We start from the raw sequence: 23,690 nt of genomic DNA, 5'->3' as shown, positions 1-23,690 counted from the left end.
GATTTCCTTTAATAAAATAATAGATTAAATCTAATCACGAATCTTAAAAGTTGAAAACACATCTAACAGTAGTATGAACATGTAGATTATGAAATTACGAACCTAACGCAAGTTGAACGGATCAAATCGGAGTTAAAACGGAGAAGTTATGGCTAAAACAAAATCAGTGGCAAATCTGTAAATAAGTGAAAACGTATTTTCAACTTTACCGAAACAAAATACGCTTTCCAAAGAAGAAAACGGACTCAGGGAAAAATGTTTTGGACTGCGGGTTCAATTATTGAAAAGCGCGAGGACTCTTTAGCAATTGTGCCTGCGAACCGGTACCTTCTAATCTGGGATGTTGATCACGAATCTGACGGCTGCGATCGGTTGGGAAAGATGAGGTCGTCCGCGGCTGCATCTAGACGGCGGCGCCATGGCCGGACCTTGCCGGTGACGTCGGCTTCGACGCTCCCGGTCACCACAGCTCACACGAACACCACGGGGGCAAGAGTGGCTCGAGGCGAGCTCGGTGGAGGGCTCGAGGAAGGCTGCGACAGCACGGTGGCGGCCTCGGGCACGATTAGGCGGAGTGGAGCTCGGGGTGGCGCGGCTGAGGCCATAGGTGGCGGCTCGGAGAAGGAGGCTGCAACGCAGGAGCTTGGGGCTGGAGGCGGAGAGCTCGGGCATCCGATTTTAAGGGCCGGCTCGGCTTGGGGCGCACGCAAAACGGAGGGAGACGGGGGCGGCACGGACACCACGGCGGCGTCGGAGTCCAATTCGGGGATGATTGGAGGAAGAAGATACCAGCTGACATGTGGGCCCGGGGTGTCAGCGTCAGGCGAGAGAGAGGAGGGAGGGGACACGCGGCGCGACTGGCTGCTGAGCGGGCCAAGCGCGGGAGTGGGCTGCGGGCGCGCTGCTGGGCCAGACGCGGGGGAAAGAGGGATAGGGCGCAGGCCCAAGAGGAAGAAGATGGACGGCCCGCGGAGGGGGGGGGGGGGGCAAGCGCGAGTGGGCCGAGCCACGGCTGATGGGCTCCGGTGGCCTGCTGGGTTTCTGTGCTTCCAGGCCAGAAGGCAAGGGCTTGCTCTTTTTTTTTCTAAATTAACTTTCCTAATACTTTTTCAAATGGGTCTTGAATTCATTTGAACCTTGAATCAAAACCAAACTTGAATATTATTTCAAATATACCATTCAATAAAGATGAGAAAGTTTGGTAAGTTTTCAAAAATAATTTTTACAACTTTAAAAATTCTTTTATCTTCAAGTTTTCTTTTTCTTTTTCTTTTCTTTTATTTCAAAGCCATTTTCAAATTCATTTTTAAAAGCTATTTAAACCGTTTTAAATTCTCAATCAAAACCACCCAATCAAATACATCAAATGCAAGGGCATGTATGCACAAACATGTGGCTAAACCTTATGATGAATTTTAATTTAATGCTAAATTTTATTTTCCTATGTTTTCATGAACACAAAATTCAGAAATAAATTATTTTAAACCTATTTTCACAAGAGGCAAATTTTGGGGTGTTACAATACACGTGCATAGCCATGCATAGCGATGGATGGGGGTAATATGCGTCTTGTGCCCCATAGAACCACTTTTAGCCTTCTTTAGCCCACCTTGGAGGGGCTAAGGGAAAAGGGATGGGTTAGAGTTTAGCCCTCACTTTTAGCCCTCCTGTTTAGATCCATAAGGGTTCAAAGGTGACTAAAAGATGTGGGCTAAACTTTAGCCCTATGGATCTAAACATGGCCTAGACATACATGTTATAGAGAGACAAGGAGATGGAAAGACTAGGCATAGATCGCTAATAATAAAAACTGCAAGAAAAGTGTATGTACATGTGTGTTAGGTTAACATTATATGCATTGCTATATATATAGTCGGGTTTTCTCCTTCACTCAACAGTGTAACCAAATCTCACCCGCCATCTCTATGCCCACAACCTTCATCAATGCAAGTCCGCCCACTATAGCGATGCGCCGATTTATCTTCTTCTCATTTTGCTTCTTCTTCTTCTACCTAAAACTGCTCCAGCCCACACCCCCGACCCCCCGCCGCCTGCCACCCACCCCCACCGCTCCTTCCCTACCCTCCCCTAATCGGAATCAGAGGATTCTCCACCACTGCCCCTGCCTCGCTGCTGGCCTCGCCCACCACTGGCGACCGGTCATCGACCGCACTGCCCACCAACCTCCCCCACTAGCCAGCCTCCGCCCTCCTCTAATCTCATTCGGAGGAGGAATATGTTGATCCCTTGCCGCCTGCCACCGACACCGCCCTACGGATGTCCTCTCCATCACTCGCTCGGCAGCCCCCTGTCGCCGAACCGCCACCACCGCCTATCCGGCCGCCACCCCGTATCCCTCCTTCTAAGCCCGGAGAACACTAGAGGTTCCCCACCGCCACTCAGAAACTCTAACTTGTACAGTTGCCAAGAGGAAGACGACGCTTGCTAGTTCCAATCACGCATTGACACATCCTCGCGCGTTGGCAACATCTAGATCGGATTTTTCTTGTTAGGCCGATTTTGTTGCTTCGTTCTGCTTCTTGTCGCGCACCTAGAACATCATAAGTTATGTCTCTTGTATGCCATATTTTATATATATAGGTAATGTCTAATTTTACTTGTCAAAAAATGGTGCATTTTAATTATTTACTTTTTCTTTACAAAATTCTAGCCACTCAGATTTTCTATTGTTCTCTATGACTAATTAATTTGTAATTAATTCTCTATCACTAATTGGAAAAAAAGGCGATCCATATTGGTTGCTGCTACGCAAAAGCCAAGCGCTAACTACCAACTGACCTAGGAATGCAGTGAGCGCACTTCGCCACTAGCCTTTCTGGGCTTCGACATGCACAGCAAACCAGCCAGTAAATGCTGATGCTACCCAGCCTTTGAGAAACAATGGATTGAAATAATGAACTTCAATTACAAGAAAGTAATTGTAATAACAAGTAGTTCCAAATATGTACATCAATGTTACATAACTTCAATGTTTATTACAACAATGACCCAGCCTTTATATTACAAGAGAGGAGAATGAGAAATAGTTCAATCTAGCTAGAACTTCCAACATTTATTTGTATGATTACATAACTCAAATTGTACCAAATAGTTCCAAATATGTACATCAATAGTTACATGCTTTCTCTCAATAATATAAGATAGAAAATCTATCTTATATTTTACTGTGGAATACAAAATAAAACAATACACACAGCATTGGAGCATCTCTATATAAAAAATAATCTCTAGACTATGTATTTTCTATACGTGCAAATGTCTTCAGTCTACAAAGAATGTAACTAAATCCTATGCAAGTATTCATCTGCTAAATGGATTCCAAACTCAGCAGTAAAATCCATGCAGCTAGCTAAGCATGAGAGCAACCACCATCACACTGAAACGGTATGTATAACCTCCAAAAGGAACTAGGTCGTAGCTTATAAATGTGTATCAAATCCGATCACGTGAAAAGTGTCACGACATCTCTTCTATATCCCCTAACTATCAGCATCCGTGGGACGTTCACGACAAGCATATCCATATATTCCATGTAGCAGTAGGCCGGGTGGTTCAGAGGTGGTGGTGGGAGGCTCACCAGCACCACGGCCGCCATCATGGAGTACTTGACGATAGTTGTATTCAGCTTTAGCATCGTATAGAGGAACTTCTCAACCTTCTCTTCATTTACCACGACTTGCCTGCCATCCTCCATCAGTGGCCGCCCTTCTCTTTGTGCAGTCTCCTTCATCTGAGAAAGGTATGCTCTGATTCTATCCTGAGCGCTTGCGTATTCTTCTTGGGGATCCTTCTTAGCATTAGGGCTGATCTCAGAACGTGCTTCCATTGACTTCATGGTCACAACAATAACCTCAGCATGCATCCGCAGATCATACAGATACTTTTTAACATCAGCCTTTAGCTCCTCAGCTTCTGTACCCTCTTCTGCTATGCAGAATACCTGAACCTTACAGCTTTCAAAACCATCTCTGGCGAGTAGGAGCTGAGACAACAGAAGCATTAGTCCTCCATCCCTCACAATCCAGTATAGGTCAATGGTCCCATACAGTCTCTGGTACTCATTAGGCCACTCATCAAGTCCTTTCACAATAACAATAGCCTTGTTAGCAATAATGCAGTCATTTATGATGCTGATAAATGATGACGGTATCTGTGTTATTAGATTCTCACGACGCCATATCTCAGGATAACGCATGACAACAATATTTGGCTTCAAGTTGCCTAGGCCCATTATCTGAACAATGCTGCGGAAACCATCAGATATTGAGCGAGCAACGATAATCTCAGCAACACCCTCACAATGCTTATAGTCAATATAGGCACTAAGTTGACGGTAAGCTGTATTTGCTTCCTCAGCTGATTCATGGAAGTCACCATCAATGATTGAGACAAAAATCGACATGCCACGGCCCTTTTTCTTCATGCAATTGGCAAAATCTGCAAGTTTTGGATGGCACGGGACATTTTCTGGAAGTTTACCCCAAGGGCGGCAAAATATAAGAGGAATGGGGTACCAATTTTTTGGATGTACGTTATTTGCTGCACGAAAATAATGATAGTTATATAACATGGAGCTTGTAGCTTAGCTTAATAATGTTTATTTTCCATGCAAAAATATTCTACCTCCCAGCGATCGGAGGCTTCGCAGAGCCAGTTGAAAGTATGCACTTTTAAATCCATCTCCCCAGTCACCAGCCTTTCCTTTTAAGCTGACATAGTAGTAGATAAGGCTTGCGAGGCCAAGGGAGACCACGGTAAAAGTCCATGAGATCATAAACATGATAACTGTATATTTAGGGGAAAATTATCTGTCATTAAACTCAAACTATACAAAATATTTTATACAGCTCAAGGATATAATTATTTGAGACATAAACCTTTGAAAAAAACAGATAACAGTTCCATGAACATAAGTTTCAAATTTTGTACACTTGTTTTGTGATTCAGTCTTCAATTTCCACATGCTTCTAAAGAAGTTATTGCAATATTATTTACAGATTATAACATGTAGACATATATTTTTGATAAACTATGGTCACAAACAAAATTATAGGAATGAAGAATCATACCAATACATTGAGATGCACCGATCAGCGAAAGGACCCAATGGTGTATCTTCCAACGAGGGCGCCAGCTAGGAGCATCAAGGAGATCCAGCAGAAAGCATGACAAATTAACACCAGCATAACACAGAAGGAAAAACATAGTGATAGTAGGTGTAATCAGATCCAGGTTCCCGATCACAACACAAGCAATACATATGAAGCTTGTAAACAGAGTTGCCACATGAGGCTCAGACCCTTCGTAAGCCTTAAAACAGTTAAGAATGGGAAGGATGTCATCATTCGCTATTGCTGCAAGTAACCTTGGAGCCCCGGTCAAGCTCTGTAGTGCTGCACCCAAAGTGGACAAAATAATTCCAATATAAATTACTGCTGGACCAGGCCAAGCAATTGCTGCAGCAAGAAGCCTGCATATATTAGGCATGTTTAGGAGCTGACTACACAAGACGAAAAGTAGCTAGTCTTAAGAAACAACACAATGTACTTTATGAAATTGGAGAATTCAAGCTTTCAACATTCAAATTGTGTGATCATATTATAGTATATTAGATCACTCCACCTACAGAATATGAGTACCTACTACTAGTTACATTCAAATTCAGTGGTTCAGACTTCAGACATAAACAGCTGCTGCATTTCTGAATTAGTTTTTCCCAGGCAAGAAAATGGCACTCATGGAAGATTTAAGCATGTTCCATTTCTCATATGTAGCACTTCACATGACAACAACAGAGAAGAAGGTGCAGCAACAATATTGCTAGCTAAATTCAAATAACCACCAGAGTTTGTCAGCACTCCAGCAATCTCAGCAAAATTGAAAAAAGAAAGATTGATTCTTTAGCAATACTCTAATAAGCCATTTATGCAAGTAGAAAGGTTTAGCTTCCTTGCACCAAGTGCAGTAGGATAGCAAGAGTGCTAAATGACAACGCATGTAAAGCATCCACCACTTCCCCTTGATGTCACAGATTCAATAAGCTAAAGGTATCTACCACTAGGAAACATACTATCAACAGTCATTAGAATGCAAGACCAGTGATGCCATATTTCTAAGGAATATGGAACCTGTCAGTTAGAAGCTCTTCTCTTGTAGCCAAGGCTCCAAAAAGAAACACAGATATCAGATACATCAGTGTAGTTGAAAGGGTAGCACTTATTGTTCCAACTGGTATGGAACGCTGTGTGTCTTTCAGTGAAGCAGACCGGTTTGAACCAGCCATGATTCCAGTAACTGCTGGGAAAAAGAGTCCTAACAATGCACTGAAAGAAAAATAGAAAACTGTCAGTAGGTGTGCATTGATTATAGATTAATAAATATGAATAAGACACACTATTATGTCACTAATTGGAAGGTTTCAAAAGATAAGTGTCAAAAGCAGAGAAGGTCCTACTTAAAATCCCAATATATCGACCCATTTGGATCAGGAACCCCAGCATTGTTTGTAGGTTGGTACTCTGAACTCCAGTTCTCCGCAAGTGTGACGATACTCAACCCAGTGATTCCCTCTAGGTAGGAAATACATCAATAAAAGTTCAATGCAAAAAAGAATACAAAACAAAATAATAATCAAAGGACTACTTACTTGAAGCACCAGGCTCTGGTGCAATGGAGACGCCAATATAAATGCATAGTATTGAGAAGAGGACTGGTACTAAGAAAGCAGGTGCAACCTTGTTGATAATTTTGACACCGCCAAATACAATAAAACAGAGTAATATGGTCACGACGACACCATAGATCTGGAGGTCATGCAGACTAGGTGTTGATATAGTTGCTGCACCACTTTTTGTTGTACCATTTACTAATGTGTTGTTGACCACTGTTATAGTCTCTGCTTTTAAATAAAATTTCAACAAGTTAATTTAAATAAAAATATTACATAAACAGAACTTAGAACGAAGAACATGACCACTGCAAAAGTAAGCTAAACACAAATTCAACACTTCAAAGAAAAAGGTTCCCTTTTGCTACTAATGATTTGATTTAAAAAAAAATTTGCACTTCATACAACTGTAACAAATAATCTCCTAGACATTTCTTTAGTAAAAATAAATTATTTATAATCTTTACTTGCACCTCGAATTATCCCAACCCATGAGAAATATGAAAATGTAATTTTACTATCTAAACACCACAAATATCAGATATTTGTTGCCCAGGCACTTCCTAAGATTGGTTTTGAGCTAGTGGATATAACAAAAAACGGGGGTCTCAGAGGATTTTACAGTAGGGTATTCCACATACAAAAAAAGTTTCAATACAAATATGCAATATATTGGACCATAAGTTCATAACACAACGACCATAACAAGAATACAATGCAGAAAAATTAGATTCACTCTAGATTTTATCAATTAAGATTTCAATTTGTTCTAAATTAGAGAAGAAAACGAAATCTGAACATGGAAGCCTAGAGTTTGGACTGGAGAATAGATCTGGGAGAGATAGACGCTGGGTCGAGCGAAGCTAGGAGGGGGTGCCGAGCCGCTAAGGGAGAGGGGTACTGCCGTGCTGGCTACTGTAGACACTGCAGTGACAGCCAACGACTTCAATGCCACCCTCCGCTGCTGGATGTTGGTTGCCGCCTGCAGTAGCGAGGGGGAGAGTCGAGCGGACAGCAAGGTTGGGGTTGAGGGGGAGCCGAGAGGGGTGCTGGCTGCACCGTGACCGCTGCTTATGACTTTTGAGTCAATGCGCCGCAACTCGCCCGCTGAGGTGTTGTGTCACGGAGGAAGGACGCCAATTTGCCAAACGGGAAAAGCGGAGACAGGAGATGGGATGTAGTTTCTAGTGACTTCATGGGCTGGTAGAAGGTCGACTAGGCTTTTGGACGAATTTACAACATACTGTACAATTATTGTTAGACAGCCGTGTATGGTGCATGGGCTATTTGGGCCTTTATGGTTAATTATAGATTGATTGATATTATATTAGGCAAGGAGATCCCACGGTGGCCATGATTCTATAAACCAACATGGCCCTCCTTGCCTATATATGTAACCTGCCTATTGGCCTCTAATCAATCTATCAATTCCAATTGCCTTCAATTATATGTATATATTTATATACATATATTTATTTTTTTAGAAAAAATATGGGTATTCCATGGAATACAGGGAAATACCCCTAGCTCCGCCCATGGGTGGTCATTATAATAGCGTATCCATCTGACTTGGAGACAAAAACAATGAAAAATCACATCAGGATCCCTTGACCCTTTCCGCCACAATTGCAACCATTCGACAAATAGTGCCAAAGAAACATCCAGATTCCATAGTTTACCAAACTAGTATGACAAACTTGCAATCAAATCTAAATTTAATTGTTGTTCCTATCACCAAGGGTAAATAGACTTTTTCGTTTAAATTTGGTAGTAGCTATTTTTATGGGAACATACGACACATAAAGCGCATATACAGACAAACTATATGACTAGCATGTTAGCATTGCATGTATCTTTCACAACACTGGACATAGAATGATAGAACTGTTCATTTTATGGTATTGTCTTTCTAGATATACAAATTGATCATCCACACATAAAAATATTCATAAGAAAACCAAGAGAAAACTTGAACCAAGAGAAAACTTGCTCGAGTACCTTGAAAGAACCCAGCTGACGGAATAGCATCTAGAAATGTTTCTACAGCTCCCAACACATACCTAAAATTAGGGATCACAAATAAGAACATAGTAGGTCATAATATCTCCACGGGAGAAGGCTAGCAAATAGAGAAAAATACTAATGCATCCATGCACTCCACTCATAAAAGAATGGAATTATATGCTCAAGGTTGTTATATCTGAAACTTGATTAAGCTCACATTGCAAGAACCAAGATTCATTTTTCACCATGTAATATTATAGTTATTTCCTCCTTTAGTCCTAAATTGACAGTTTAATAAACATGTTATAAATTCTCAAGAACATATGCCAACATGAGGGTTTTGCACTCAACCACAATATTGCCAAAGGTCTAATTTGATTTGTTGAGCTTTGAGTAGCATTTTTAGGAACCCAACTCATAGAAGATCAGGTCACCGGGCCATATATGTGCAAGAAAACAAGCAATTCAAACCTAGTTATATGATGTTGAGTTTACATTTTAGTGAGTTGTGGCAACCTTTGAATGTAGTTCTGAAAGTGCATCTAGGCCCTAAGTGGGGTTTTGGTGGATTGAATGACACCACGATCATTGGACTAATGTAATTGATGAGATCATATGCAGGTACTTAGTCCTAGGTTGATTATTGTGTTGGACTCAAATGAAATGCAAATGAGAATTGAGTCCAAAAACTGACTGACAAAATGAAGAATTGACAAATATGTGGAAATAACAAAAGAGGCATGCTTTGATAAATATCAATTGGTCTCACACATGAGGCTTTTTCATTGTATGAAGATATTGAAATTGTGACTTCGAATTGATCAAGGATTGTTGGTATCAAAGTTTGATTGATCTCAAGATTGATATTCAAGTGAGGATCATAGTATTGAAGAAATGGAATTCAGTTGACTGCTTAATGTTGATTCATGACATGGTGTGATTTGAGGATGGCTCGATAGGATGAAGGTAGCAAGAAAATAGCTTTGAGATGCCAAGCGAAGGTGAAGGGCAAGTGATAGCTTGGAGGACGAGGTACCATGGCTAACGTGAAAAAGAGAGTACTTACATTGAGCTAATGAACTAATCGAGCTATGATGGCTCATGTTATATGCAAGATGAAATCATTGTTAAATCAAATGAACAAGTGACTTATGGATAAAAAGTGTAGTCTTGATCACATGGTTTGGAACATCCTAAGTCACAAGCTCAACCAGGACATGCTCACGAAAATGGCAATGTTGAAGGCCCCTAGATGATGAAGATTGAAGTGGTCGCACAATTTCAAGAATTAGAGGCTCAAGTATGAATTAATTGCATATATTTAACCTCAATTATAGGTGTGTCGTACTCAAAAGAGATGCAACACTGGTTACTAGACAAGTCCTAAAAGTGCTCAAATCAAATCTAGAAAGATACTCGAGTGTTAAGCATTAGTTTTAGAAAAAAGTGGATAAAAAGATGGTAAAACTGGCTAGCGCATGTTTGAGTAGCAATGGCTAGTTTTGAAAGAAACCGACTAGGCCAGTTTTGACTGACTTTAACCCCAACAGCTATTTTATGGGAGTTGAGTATTTATACATACTCATCCCCTCCCACTTTGAGGGGTTGTCGATGCCTTCCACGTCCATCTAATTTTCAGAAAACCTTGAGAGCATCGTTTATTCCTCATTTCATGCGACTTGAGTCTAAGTGAGATACCCTTTGGATTAGAGAGTGAGCTTTGAGTTGTGTGAGCATGAGTGAGAACTTGGGAGCTGATTCCAAGCTTTAAGCACACTTTGTGGCTGTGTCAAGCAATCACTGAAGCATTTGTTACTCTTGAAGCTTGGCTACTAGATGGCTAGGCATTGTTGGCAAGCACCCAAGGCTGTGGAGTGCAGTGGGATAGTTTGTGAGGGCTACAATCTTGCCCTACAAAGGAAAAGATCAACAAGGGAAGTGGTAGTTCAGAGAGACCGGACATGAGCTTGACCTTTGCGGCCACTCAATGGAGATGTAGGGTCCAAGTAGAGGACAATTTGTGAGGGCTGTTGGTATAGTTGTTGCACCACTTATTGTTGTACCATTTACTGACTGTTGTCTCTTGTTTTGATTTGTCTCACTTTCATGATTCTACCACCTCTTTGTGCTTTCAATTGTGCCTATTTTGTTATGCTTTCACTTGTGACTATTTGGCTGTGCTTGTTTGTGACTGTAGGAGCTTCATGAACCAGTCAAGCAACACCTAACAAAGCAGCACACCAAGTTTGGTTCATGATAAAAGAAGTGTGGGGGCGTTCTACATTTACATATGCTTTCTGCAAAAATCAGCCAGGTCAGTTTCTATAGACCCTGTGAAATTTCTTTAAAACTGCTAGGTTAGGAAGTATCTTAGAGCGCTCAAGAGATCCATCATGATGTGAAGACAAAAGTTACAAACCCAAAGAGGTTGAATTGAAAGAGTTTTGAAACAAAAAAAATAAAGCACCAGACAATTGACCTTAAAAATTGACGATCAACTAACAAGCACTATATTATCTGTTGCACTTGCATCAGATCGACTTACACAAGAAAAATAAATTAAGGTCTTTGAATGTTACAATTAGGTCCTTGGGCCTTACAAGTAGGTGGACCTGAGCATTTGTCGTGCCGTATTGAAAAAGGCTGGTGTTTTTGGACCACAAATCCATGCCCACTAACCCAATAACTTCCATAGGCATAGTCGGGTCAATTCTTTTCGAGCCAGGACCATGCATGGGAGGCTACCCACTAGTTTTTAGTTGAATAATAATTAAAAGAATTGTTCTGGGTTGGTCTCGGACCATGCTAATATTTTCGGGTATGCTTCTCACTATCCAAGCCCTATCCAATTGGAGCTGCGGGCAAAGCTATTTTGCTTAGGTCTACAAGTAGGATCCTAGACCGATAACGGGTCCCTAGAAACTTGGGCTGGGCCCTTTTACACACAACAGGGCTCCTAGCCTAAAGCACACCCCCAAAAAGCATTGGGTCATCCTTTTCCAACCCCACATCTAGAAATCAATCCTTTCGCTATATATGCCCACTAGTAGAGAAACGACCTTTGATCCACTTCAAAATTTGGATATAGTCCCGGTATTTTTCGCGCCCGGGACTAGAGAAACCTTTACTCCCGGTTGGTAGATCCAACCGGAACTAAACGTCCTTGCCCAACGGCTACTGCACTAGGCTTTTGCTGGAGGGGACCTTTAGTCCCAATTGGATCTACCAACCGGGACTAAAGGTTCACTTTTACTCCCGGTTTGTACCTCCAACCGGGAGTAAAAGTCTACTCCTGGCTGGAGGCTCCGTCCAGGACTAGAAAGGGACATTTAGTCCCGGTTTCTGTCTACAACCGGGACTAAAGGTCTCCTCCTATATACCCCTTGTTCCTCCCCGAGCTCGAGCCACTTCGAGCTCAGTGTTCTTGCTTCATCGCCGGCCTCTCTTCTTCCTCATCACCGGTGATCACAAGATTTCTTCCATTCCTCCATCGATTCTTCGGTTCTAAAGGTTACCAACTTTATACTCTTATGTTTCATCAGTAGCTTATTTTATTTTGTGGACTAGATATATGTGGTTTTTTTATGGTAGATTTTTTTTATTTGTAAGCCATTTAAGCTCAAAATCATTTTAAAGTTTGTATATTTGGATGAAGGAAGGTTAAAGTAGTTATTCAAAACTAGTATTGAGCTTTCATTTCTAGCATGCATAGCACACTTCATGCTTTAGAGATATAGAGAATTTTAGAGTTTTTTTTAATTTTATTTGTTTATAAAATAAGAAATTTATATTATATTAAAAATAAGTATAGAGAGTAGATGGCAACTGCTTCCGGGTCCTCGGCCTCTCATCGGGTTACAAAGCGACTAAGGCCGGACCTCCCTCTCATTGCATGCGGCAAGTGTGAGGAGAAGATTGTGATGGAGTACCGGGTGAGGAAGGAGTGTCCCAATAAGGGCCGTATCTTCTACAAGTGTCCGGATCGCAATGTGAGTTATTTTATCGCATTTGATGATTATGGTTAATTTATACTTATTTTCATGATGATTGTGATTAAAGTTCTAATTTTTTTGTTTTAATTTCAGTGGGATGGCACTGGATGTTCAGGCTGGTACTGGGAGGAAGAGTATGTTGAACACGTGCAAAACTCTCTTGCACAGGCGGTTACAGCGGCTGATGAGGCAGTGATCCTGCGGAAGAAGCCCATAGATGTTGAACAAATGCATGATCTGTCTGTTTTAGTTGGGATTGGTCGCGAAATCCTTATGCTGCTGAAGTGCATTTTAGCTTTAGTTTTTTAGTGATAGTTGGGATTGTCTACATTGTAGTGAGACTTTCATAAATTAATACCTTGTGTGGTGGCATGCATGTCGTATAATTAACTAATTATGTTCTAGGTTTTAATATGGTATGTATGTCATGTAATGCAGATGAGAGGGTATTGGATGTACAATGCTGATCGCCGCTCCCAAGAGTTCATTGAGGGCGTGCATTCTTTCTTACATGTTTGAATGCCTAGCAAGCATCAAGGTACCATCTGGATTCTCCTCGAATATAAAGGGTATAATAAATGTGCCAGAGAAGAAATTCTTAAACTTAAAGTCCCATGACTACCACGTGCTCATGACACAATTGCTTCTCGTTGCATTAAGAGGAATTCTACCTCCAAATGTACATCTAGCCACAGTGAAGCTATGTGCATTCCTAAATGCAATTTCTCAGAAGGCAATCGATCTAATGGATCTAGCTAAACTATAGAATGATGTGGTTCAATGTCTTGTCAGCTTTGAGTTGGTGTTCCCTCCTTCCTTCGTTAATATCATGACACACCTCCTAGTTCACCTGGTCAAGGAGATTAGCATTCTCTGTCCTATGTTCCTACACAACATGTTCCCCTTTGAGAGGTTCATGGGAGTCCTAAAGAAATATGTTCACAACTGTGCTCAACCAGAAGGAAGCATCGCCAAGGGCTATGGAACAGAGGTCATTGAGTTTTGTGTTGACTTTATTCCCGACCTTGACCCGATTGGTGTTCCTGAATCGCGACACGAGGGGAGACTAAGTGGAAAGGGGACACTAGGGAAGAAACCATATATTGGTATGCAGGACAATTATTTTAATAAAGCACACTATACAGTTCTGCAAAACTCCTCTTTGGTGGATCCGTATATTAAGACACATAAAGAGTTGCTCCGATCCGAGTTTCAAGGGAAGTCTAAAGCTTGGATTACGTGTCAGCACATGGAAACTTTCAGCGACTGGTTGTGAAAAGAATGTCAGGGTGATGAGAGTATTGATGAGCAACTTTATTTGTTGGCTAGGCAGCCATCGTGGCATATCCTCACATACAAAGGGTACGAGATAAATGGAAATACATTTTACACACTAGCCCAAGATAAAAGGAGCACCAACCAAAACAGTGGTGTCCGCATAGATGCCACCGACCCTAATGGAAATAAGCAAACATATTATGGCCGCATAGAGGAGATATGGGAACTAAACTATGCACCTACTTTTAAGGTACCTTTGTTCAAGTGCCAATGGATAAAGGCGACTGAAGGCGGGGTAGCAGTCGACAACCAGTATGGAATGACAACTGTGGACCTCAACAATATTGGGTACAAAGACGAACCGTTCGTCCTTGCCAAGGATGTGAATCAGGTGTTCTATGTCAAGGACATGGCTACAAAACCGAAGAGAGGGAAAAACAACAATGACCCAATCAATGAGCCAAAGCGCCACATAGTTCTTTTAGGGAGAAGAAACATCGTCCGAATTGAAGACAAGTCAGACATATCAGAAGATTATGAAAAGGATGACCGAATTCCACCCTTCACAGTGAACAAAGACCCAAGCATCCAGCTAAATGATGAGGACTCCATGGTTACGGCGCGATCATAACCAAGGGATATATGTTAAGAAGAAGTTCACTACAGTGCCCGCTTGATATATATAGTGATGTATTAGACCTATTATGTAATAATTATGACTTTAGATTTTATTGTCGTGTTTTTATATTTTCTACGGTTTAAATGAATTTTCTGCTAGACTGTGGATTTCCCGTGGAGAATGTGTGATGAAAAACCAAATGATGAACGTTAATAAGATGTGAAAACTAATTTCCTGTCGAAAAACAATAGTTTTAATGATTTTCATTAAGTAGTATATTTTTGCATGGTGTAAATTGTAATTATTATTTACACTATGTCAAATATTTATACAGTAAAACAAAAGAGTTTAGTTTACAAATTTTTGTTGCGTATAATAATGCAAAACCAAGTCCAAGAATTTTTTTATAATTTTTTTGGATAATATTTTATTTATTAGGCAATTAATAACTCTCTGCATGTTTATATAAAAGAAATATATAAAAAAGGAAAAAATTTATGGTAATTGGAGAAAGCCAACTGCAGCTCCCCCTTTATTCCCGGATGGATCAACCACCCGGGACTAAAGGTGGAGCTTTAGTCCCGGGTGTATCCACTAGCCGGGACAGATACCCCTTTACTCCCGGGTGGATCAACCACCCGGGACTAAAGGTAGAACTGTAGTTTCGCGGCCCGCCCAAATGCCCTTTACTCCTGGGTCATGGGTACACCCGGGACTAAAGCTCAGACTTTTAGTCCCGGTTCTAATAATAGCCTGGGACTAAAGAGTCCTTAGTCCCGGTTGGTAGCTTCAACCGGTACTAAAGGTATCCCTTTATAAACCACGCCCTAGTTCTCTTCCTCTCTGTCTCCGCCACGCCGTCGCCTCATCTTCTCCACCAGATCGATCCAGCAGTGCCGCCGCTCCTAGGCGACCACCCTAGCCTCGCCTCGTCAGCGCGCCTCTTCTCCGGTCGGCCAGCGCGCCTCGCTCGTCCTCACTGGAGCGCGCGTCGTCCTCGTCCCCGGCCCCCACCTCGCTCGTGCTCACCGGAGCGCGCCGAGCCTTCACCGCGCTGCCTCACCGGAGCGCACCGAGCCTTCACCGTGCTGCCTCACTACGCTGCCTCACCGGAGCCTTCACCATGCTGCCTTCACCGTGCTGCCTCACCAGAGCTGCCTCACCAGAGCCTTCACCACGCTGCCTAGCTTGTAATTAGTTTCTCTTGTATGTGCCTGTCAGTTGCATTGTATGTTTGAGCATGTTTTAGTTTCTGTAAAACACGACGTGCGGGACGGCAGAGAACTCGTGCTACCGACTCCACGCGGCTGCGGTGCCCAGCGGTGCGGCTCGTTTCCATTGGGAGCGCCAGGCAGGCGTCAGTCGTCGTTCAGCTCTGTCGGTCATGGTTTTGCGGTTGCGTTGCTGTCTTGTGCACTTCGTTCGTAGAATCGGAGCCCGAACAGCCGGCCTGATAGTTTTTGTTGCGTTGCTATGGTTCGGGGTGCAATGCAACGCAATGACAATTGACAATGCGTTGCTAGGTCAAAATATGGTCGTTTCATAGGACTCCGCGACTAAACATTTTATTTTAACTTTTTATGAAATGAAAAACTTAGAAAATAGTTAGAAAATTGTAGAAAATCCGTACTAGTTGAACTTGCAGACCGTGATCAGCTCGGCGAGCATGTTCTCTGCCGAGCGGTAACAGACGTTAAGGAGGAGCTTTGATTTTACGAGGGAGAGCGGCAACGGTCGTGGAAGACCGTGTTCCCTTCCTCGTAGAATCGGAGCTCTTCCTTGGCCAAGTACGGTGCCGTCCGGTGGAGAAATGCTCGCCGAGATGATCACGTAAGCAAGGTCAACTAGTACGGATGGTTATTTATTGAAACATGTTTTTGAGCTATAATTTGATGGATATTTGATAACTTTTGACCAACAAATGTCATCTACAAATGTTACTATCCTCGGCAACCTAAACGCCCGCGAGCTCGCCAATATCGAGCAGATCACTTAGAATTATTTTTTCCATGAAATGAAATACTTAGAAATCATGCCTTTTATTTTTTAGAATTAATTTTTCCCTTAAATGAAAAACTTAGAAAATAGTTAGAAAATTGTAGAAAATCTGTATTAGTTGAATTTGCGGACCGTGTTCATCTCGACGAGCATGTTCTCTGCCGAGCGGTAACGGACGTCAAGGAGGAGCTTTGATTCTACGAGGGAGAGCGGCAACGGTCGTGGAAGACCGTGTTCCCTTCCTCGTAGAATCAGAGCTCTTCCTTGGCCAAGTACGATGCCGTCCGGTGGAGAAATGCTCGCCGAGATGATCACGTAAGCAAGGTCAACTAGTACGGATGGTTATTTATTGAAACACGTTTTATTTTTTATAGATATATCTAGTGGAGTAAAAGCTAGATGGCTGCCCTGAGAGACAACATGGATGAAGAAATGATGAATATTATCAACACCGGCACTCAATTTGCCGATGGTGACCAGCAGGATGTAGATGACGGAAGTCAATACCTGGCTCTTGAAGAAAACCAAGAAAATATTGTGCAAGAAAATACTGACGAGGTATATATATTTATATATATTTGAATATTGTATATATATATTTGAATATCTATCATCTATTATGTGTACACATGATATTTATTTATTTTTTTATACATAGCCCTCTGGATCGACGACCACAACAGCGAAAAGCAAAAATATTCGAGGCCCAAAAAAGCCATTGGAGGGGCGCTACATAATATCAAAATTCAATATCGAGACAGGCGAACCACTTGGTCCACATGCAAGGAAATTCATGCAACACTGTGGGTACCTTGTAAGGGACAGACTTCCAATTAGTGCCCGTAAATGGAAGCAAAAGATCAACGAGCCTCATGTTAGTTTTGTCTCAGATCTTGATAAGAATTTAATTTGGGATGATATCCTTCGACATTTCACGTTGCAAGCGGATGATTATGATGATATCAACGATGATGAATTGAAGGAGCTAGTTCGAAAGTGGGCTATGAAGAAGATGGCCACATAATTCCAGACTTAGAAGAAATCCCTATACATGAAATACGTCAAGAAGAACCTAATGCCCAATTTCGATGCTAGGGGCCCACTCGCGAAGTTGAGGCCCTACTGGAATGATTTTGGACAGTACAAGACATCGGAAGAGGGTAAGGAATGGGTGAGAAGGAACCAAGAGAATGCTCGACAGAAGGTATACCACCATGGCATGGGATCTGGTGGCTACGCGACTGCCATTCCCAAGTGGGAAAAAATGGAAGCGGACATTCTTGCCAAGGATATCACACCAGAATCACTTAATTGGCCCAAACGCGCGAAGAATTGGTTTTTCGCTCATGGGGGAAGACTGGACCTAGAGATCGGGAAGCTAGTTCATGGCCCAAAACTCGAAAGAGCAACACAAAGATTATCTTATGCTCTACAAGCTAAAGCTATTGGTGCGTTCAGGCCCAATAGAGAGAAGGATGAACTGACGTATGCCATCAGGACTGCTGAACACAGTGGCCGAACAAGAGGTTTAGGATGGAACATTTCTTGGGAGCATGGTTTCCCTAACGACAGAGATACCTACAGAAGCCGGCAGAGAAGGAAGGATGAGGAAGCAGTGCGGATCAGCAGGTTGGAGGAATATGTTCGTGAGTCATAGAGGCGTTGCTTCAAGCACAAGAGCGCAAAAAAACATGCAAGCTAGAATGCAAGACGAAATCATAAAGCAAGTGCAAATAGCAATGAGTGTCCAAAGGCAGGCATCAGATGCAGGAATCAACATTAATATTAGCCCCCCTGATCAGTTGAAAAGCAGCTGCGCTTCCACAGAGTTGCCAAATCAAGATGACGCAATGCTACGTTTCCCTGTGGATGACATCACTGCACCGTTTACATCATGTGAGCTACATATTCTAAAAGAGAATGCCACAATCATGGTGGCTCTCGATGTTTTTTCTCCTCCAGATCCTACCAGGACACCAAGAATCCATGGGGCAATAATACTACCTGGATATGTTAGCGTCTCAGTGGATAGAGTTAACAAAGGTTTTAGTGATCTGGCTCTTGACATTCTAGGAGGTGATGGGGAGAAGACTCTAGGAGAAGCAGACAAGACATTCATACTATGGCGCAAGCGCTATATCATTATTCCTAGGGTCTTTAGTTCACCGCCGCTTCCTCAATTGCCAGACAATAGGTGTGGACAAAAAAAATTTCACTAATTTTCTATTGACATGCATGATTAAAAATAACAATTTCTTATACCTAATTATTCTTTTTTGTACTCACACAGTAGGGTCTCCGCCAACCTAAGTCCAATTATCCAATCTCTAGATCATCATAGTGCTCCGAGAAATCAGGTGGCAACGCCACCACCGCCGCCACCTCCAAGGAGGTCTCCAACGCCTCCAAGGAGGTCTCCAACACCTCCAGAGAGGTCTTCAACGCCTTCCCCGCCTCCCTTGATGACTAAGAAGAAGTCAGCTCCTAAGAGGTCCGCCCCGCAAACAAAGCCGTTGGCCCACCAGCCGGCAAAGAAGAAAGCCACATCTAATCCAGTTATTCCCCAAAAACTGTCTTACGAGAAAAGTGAAAAGGAATTAAATGCTGCAGTACAAAAAGAAGTGGACAGTTTCTTCGAAAAAGTGAAAAAACAACGAAAAGCGAGGGAGAACCCGGAGAAACTGTACTTCTACCTACCTTCAGATCTTCTAAGAAAGAAGGTGGACCAGAAAAAGCAGGAATCTCAAAAGACCCTGCCAAAATTGGACTACGACCGCTCTCTCACCAAGTCATTTGAGGCAGCGCAGAAAAAGACTAGACCAGGGAAAGGTGTTGCACAACTCAGACAACAATCGCAACAATCAGTCCCCCCTCTTGTCGTTCGTAATGAATATGGTTCGAACTTAGACTTAGACGTCGATTTTGAGGAGTTGGCTCGGTTTTACGAGGAAACTGGTTTGGACCTTGCCCAAGTGCTCGCTGAAGGATCATCTGCTCCGAAAGTGGATCCTTGGAAGAAATTTGAACATAGAAAGAGTCTATACAACCCTGAGACCTTAGGTGAACTGGGTACGCAAATGTACCTGCTAAACAAGTGGTACATGGCGGCGTGTGAACGGGGAGAGGCTTTTGTTCCTATCAGAGTTAGAAACCAACATTACTTCCATGGCGATGACATTATATATGTCGAGTTTGTAGAATTACACCAACTATGCCACCTGGACTCTCTCGACAAAAGTCTCATTAGTTGCTATTGTCTGTAAGTGTGATTATTTCTACTATTAAAGTGTATATATATAAAGCTACATGTATATATATAAATTATATATCCTCACACTATATTTTTATATATGCAGATATGAGATGACAGAACTCAGAAAGAGAAATGATAATGATGTTGGTTTCATTAATCCAAATGTCATATTCAAACACCCTAACCCCCCGCATTAATGGAAAGATGAACTCGAGAAAAATCTCATGAGGTTCTTAGTGAACCAACAAAACAAGAACATACTCTTCCCCTACAACTTCAAGTGAGTGTTAAATAATTAATGTCGATTATATGGACATTTGTTCAATTATTTGCTTACTAGCTAAGCTATCTCCCATATATATATATATATATATATATATATATATATATATATATATATATGTTGACTCTAGTTAATGTCGATCATATTTGTGTATAAAAACATATGCAGCAATCATTGGATATTGATGGTCATCGATATGGCCAATAGTCGGTTGAGCATCTTAGACTCGTTAAGAAAAGAGCAAACAGAGTACCAAGACATGATAGATATTATCCAAGGGTAATTTGGTCTCTCTAGCAACTATATATACCCCGATCTCTTAACTGCAACAATTATTAAAGGCCAAATTAATTTTTTATTTTATTGGGCGCAGTGTTTGAAAAGGTTTCATTGAGGAACACCACATGAAACATTACAAAGCGCCACTGGATGTAATCGCACACAAAGTAAGTACTAGCTACATTTATATATATATATATATATATATATATATATATATATATATATATATATATATATATATATAATTCAATTAACACCATGCATGCTTTCAATTCACCGGATCTTTTTTCTCGTAAAAGTGGGTTATGAGGCAAGAACAGGGGAACAACTACTGCGGATACTATGTTTACGAGTTCATCATGGTGTACGCAAAAAGAATTCCTGAAGAGATCCTCAAAGTACGTTATATAAATATATTCATATATTCACAATTTCTTTTGTTGGTCATATATATAAGTAATCACGTGACCAACACACACACATATATATATATATATATATATATATATATATATATATATATATATATTAATACTTTTCCTTTAACTTTTATTGAAGACTCTATGGTTGAAGGAAAAAGTCATACGACGTGACCAACTGAAAGCAATTCAAGAGACCATAGCATGATTTTTTAATGACCAGGTCCTCAACCCCGCCGGCGAGTTCTACAATGACGTCAACGAAACATGGAAGCCAAACCAGATGGAGTGAATTGGTTATCCTAAGGATATGATAGAATATACAATGCAAGCTTTATTTGTTATATATATATATATTATATGTACATAAAATAACATACAATATATGTATATGCATGTAATACATACGTTAGTTTCATACTTTAGTTTGTACAAAATGTTCGAACATTATAAACATGTAGAATACGTATATTACTAGCAGCATAGAATGCGTATTCGAAAACCTATTCGAAAACCAAAACGAATCATCAATTGAAAATAGAAACAAAAAAAAGAAAAAAAAAGGAAACCTCTAGTCCCGGTTGGTAATACCAACCGGGACTAAAGGGCCACCCCACGTGGCCAGGCCGGGAGGCCTCTTTAGTCCCGGTTGGTCTTACCAACCGGGACTAAAGGTGCACCTTTAGTCCCGGGCGAGAAGCCGGGACTAAAGGAGGGGCCCTTTAGTCTTGGATTCATACTCCCGGTTGGGAAACCGGGACTAAAGGGGTTTCCCAACCGGGAGTAAAGCCCGTTCCTGTACTAGTGTGTAACACCCTAAAATTTGCACTCTTTTAAAATAGCTAAATTAATTTATTTATGCAAATATGTGTGCATTAAAATATAGGAAAATAGTAAATTTTGTGGAATTAAAATTAAATATAAGGTTAGAAACTTCTTGATGCATACATGCTGCTGCATATCTAATTTTGTGATGATTGATCTTGATTCAAAGTTCAAATGAATTCAAAAACCTATTTGAAAATGCTTTTGGAAATCTATTTGGAAAAAAAATGCAAAATTCATTTTTCCCCTCCCTTCTTCATTTCGGCCCATAGGCCTTTCCTTCTGCTGGCCCAGCTCCCTCCCGCAGCCCAGCTCGCGCGATGCGCCCTGCCAGCCCAGCTCGCCTCCCCCTTGCGCGCTGCGCGGCCCAGCACCGCCGCCGGCCCAACATCACAGCAACTGCCGCGCCTGCCCTTTCCCCAGCCGCTGACGCCCGGGCCCCGCCTGTCGGCGCCGTCCCCTTCCTCCGCGTGACTCGGAAACCGCCCGCGCGTGCGCCTAGGCAACCGCCGCCCACGCCTCCGATCGTGGGAGCGCCTCCCCCGCGCCCGGCCCCTTTTTAAGTGAAGCCAAGCCCCCCCCCCCCCCCCCCCGCCCCCCCCCCCCCCCGCGCGCCCCCTGCTGTTACCCGCTCCGTTTTCGCTCGCTCTCACCTTGGAAGCCCCAGCAACCGCTGCACGGAGGAGCACCGCCGACCGAAGATCGCCGTCCGCGTCGCCGCCTTCCCCGAGCCGACTCCGTCACCGAGTTCCCCGCTGTGAGCCTCCCCTTGCTCTCCTCTTTCTCCCCGGCCTTTTTCTTTGGCGTTAGATGGTTCCTAGAGCCGTAGCCGCACGCGCCGAGAATCTTCGGCCGCCGTCCATGGCGACCGCCGCCACGGCAGCACCCTTCGGCCATCTTTTTCGCCCAGCCTTGATCCCCCGCTCCCCCGTTTCTTCCCGGTGCCCTCGGATATGCATTCCGTGGCCCGTGGGGCCATAACCGAGCTCGCGCGGCGAGCTTTCGCCGCCGTTCATGGCTGAGCCGCCGCGCTGCCACTGTTCTGGCTGGCTAGTTTTCTTCTCTCTCCCCCGGATCCATTTCTGGCCGCTCATTTCTAATCCAACGGCCGAGAACGTCCGGTACCCCTTCGCGTGGCAGATTTGCAAAAGAGACCCTTGGTTTCGGATGAATAGAACCCGTAGCCCAAAGCGCATTTCCCTGATTACGCATTCTCATTTTGAAAGCGTAAAGATCACTGCTTAAGTCTAAAATACGTTTTCAGTATTTACAGAAATGCCATTTGAACTATTTTGCTTATAAAATTATCGTTTTAGCTCCGAATTGATCTGTTCAAATCGCGTTAGCTTCGTAATTTCATAATCTACATGTTAGAATCACTGTTAGTCAAGTTTGGAACTTTTTAATTTCATGGTTAGATTTAATTAAATATATTGCTATAGGAAATCCCGTTTGAATCATAACTTTCGCATTTTAGCTCCGTTTTTCGTGAACTTCGCGTTGACGTGATCGTAGCGAGACATAGATTATTTTCACAAACATTTTATCCTGTTTTCTATACTATTGGTGTACTGTTCTAATGATAGGAATGTTTGCTTTGCATGAATGCTTTTGGGATGGTGTATGTTGCCGTGTTGGTCGCGTTCAGACGGTGAGGAGAACGTTGGAGACCAAGAATTATTCGACGACCAGCAGGACCAGCAAGAGTTTGTGAATCAAGGCAAGTATAGCATGGGCCTACCTTGATGTCCTATTTCACTTTAATCAATTACTCATTTGCATGTGTCTAATTTTGATACCCGTAAGGACATCCTAGTGATTGATTATCCTGTTCCTTAACTCCTATGGGGTAAATGCATATGGGTAGGTTGCTAGTGCTCTAACTGAACTTGAGCTACATGATGATGAATGATTCTATGGAACTAAGAGTTTAACATGATTTATAACAACTGTTCCATAGAGTGAATGTGCAAATGACCTTTGATCATGTTGCTCCCAGCCCTCTATAAGGACTTATCTATCGGCAAAAGCTGGGACTGACAGTGCAAC

The 23,690-nt window shown here is 42.3% G+C and overlaps 1 protein-coding gene across 7 annotated transcripts in view; it reads right to left on the bottom strand.

Annotated features, from left to right (window-relative positions):
- Positions 1-3,016: 3,016 nt before the first annotated feature.
- LOC136487767 (cation-chloride cotransporter 2) overlaps positions 3,017-23,690 on the bottom strand; it is a 34,524-nt gene continuing 13,850 nt past the window's right edge. For 6 of the 7 annotated variants that reach the window (XM_066484868.1, XM_066484869.1, XM_066484872.1 and 3 more), the window contains 7 exons: positions 8,687-8,748; positions 6,668-6,916; positions 6,476-6,590; positions 6,150-6,344; positions 5,091-5,491; positions 4,645-4,806; positions 3,017-4,560 (listed from right to left, as the gene is read on the bottom strand). In XM_066484868.1, the coding sequence (XP_066340965.1) occupies positions 3,464-4,560; positions 4,645-4,806; positions 5,091-5,491; positions 6,150-6,344; positions 6,476-6,590; positions 6,668-6,916; positions 8,687-8,748 (2,281 nt within the window). In that variant the 3' untranslated portion in view covers positions 3,017-3,463. The remainder of the gene's footprint in view (positions 4,561-4,644; positions 4,807-5,090; positions 5,492-6,149; positions 6,345-6,475; positions 6,591-6,667; positions 6,917-8,686; positions 8,749-23,690) is intronic. The other variant, XM_066484873.1, reaches the window with a different exon arrangement.

Source organism: Miscanthus floridulus, chromosome 10, assembly GCF_019320115.1.
Source record: "Miscanthus floridulus cultivar M001 chromosome 10, ASM1932011v1, whole genome shotgun sequence".
Taxonomy (NCBI): domain Eukaryota; kingdom Viridiplantae; phylum Streptophyta; class Magnoliopsida; order Poales; family Poaceae; genus Miscanthus; species Miscanthus floridulus.
The sequence above is the reverse complement of the archived record's forward strand: the minus strand, read 5'-3'. Positions and strand labels throughout refer to the sequence as shown.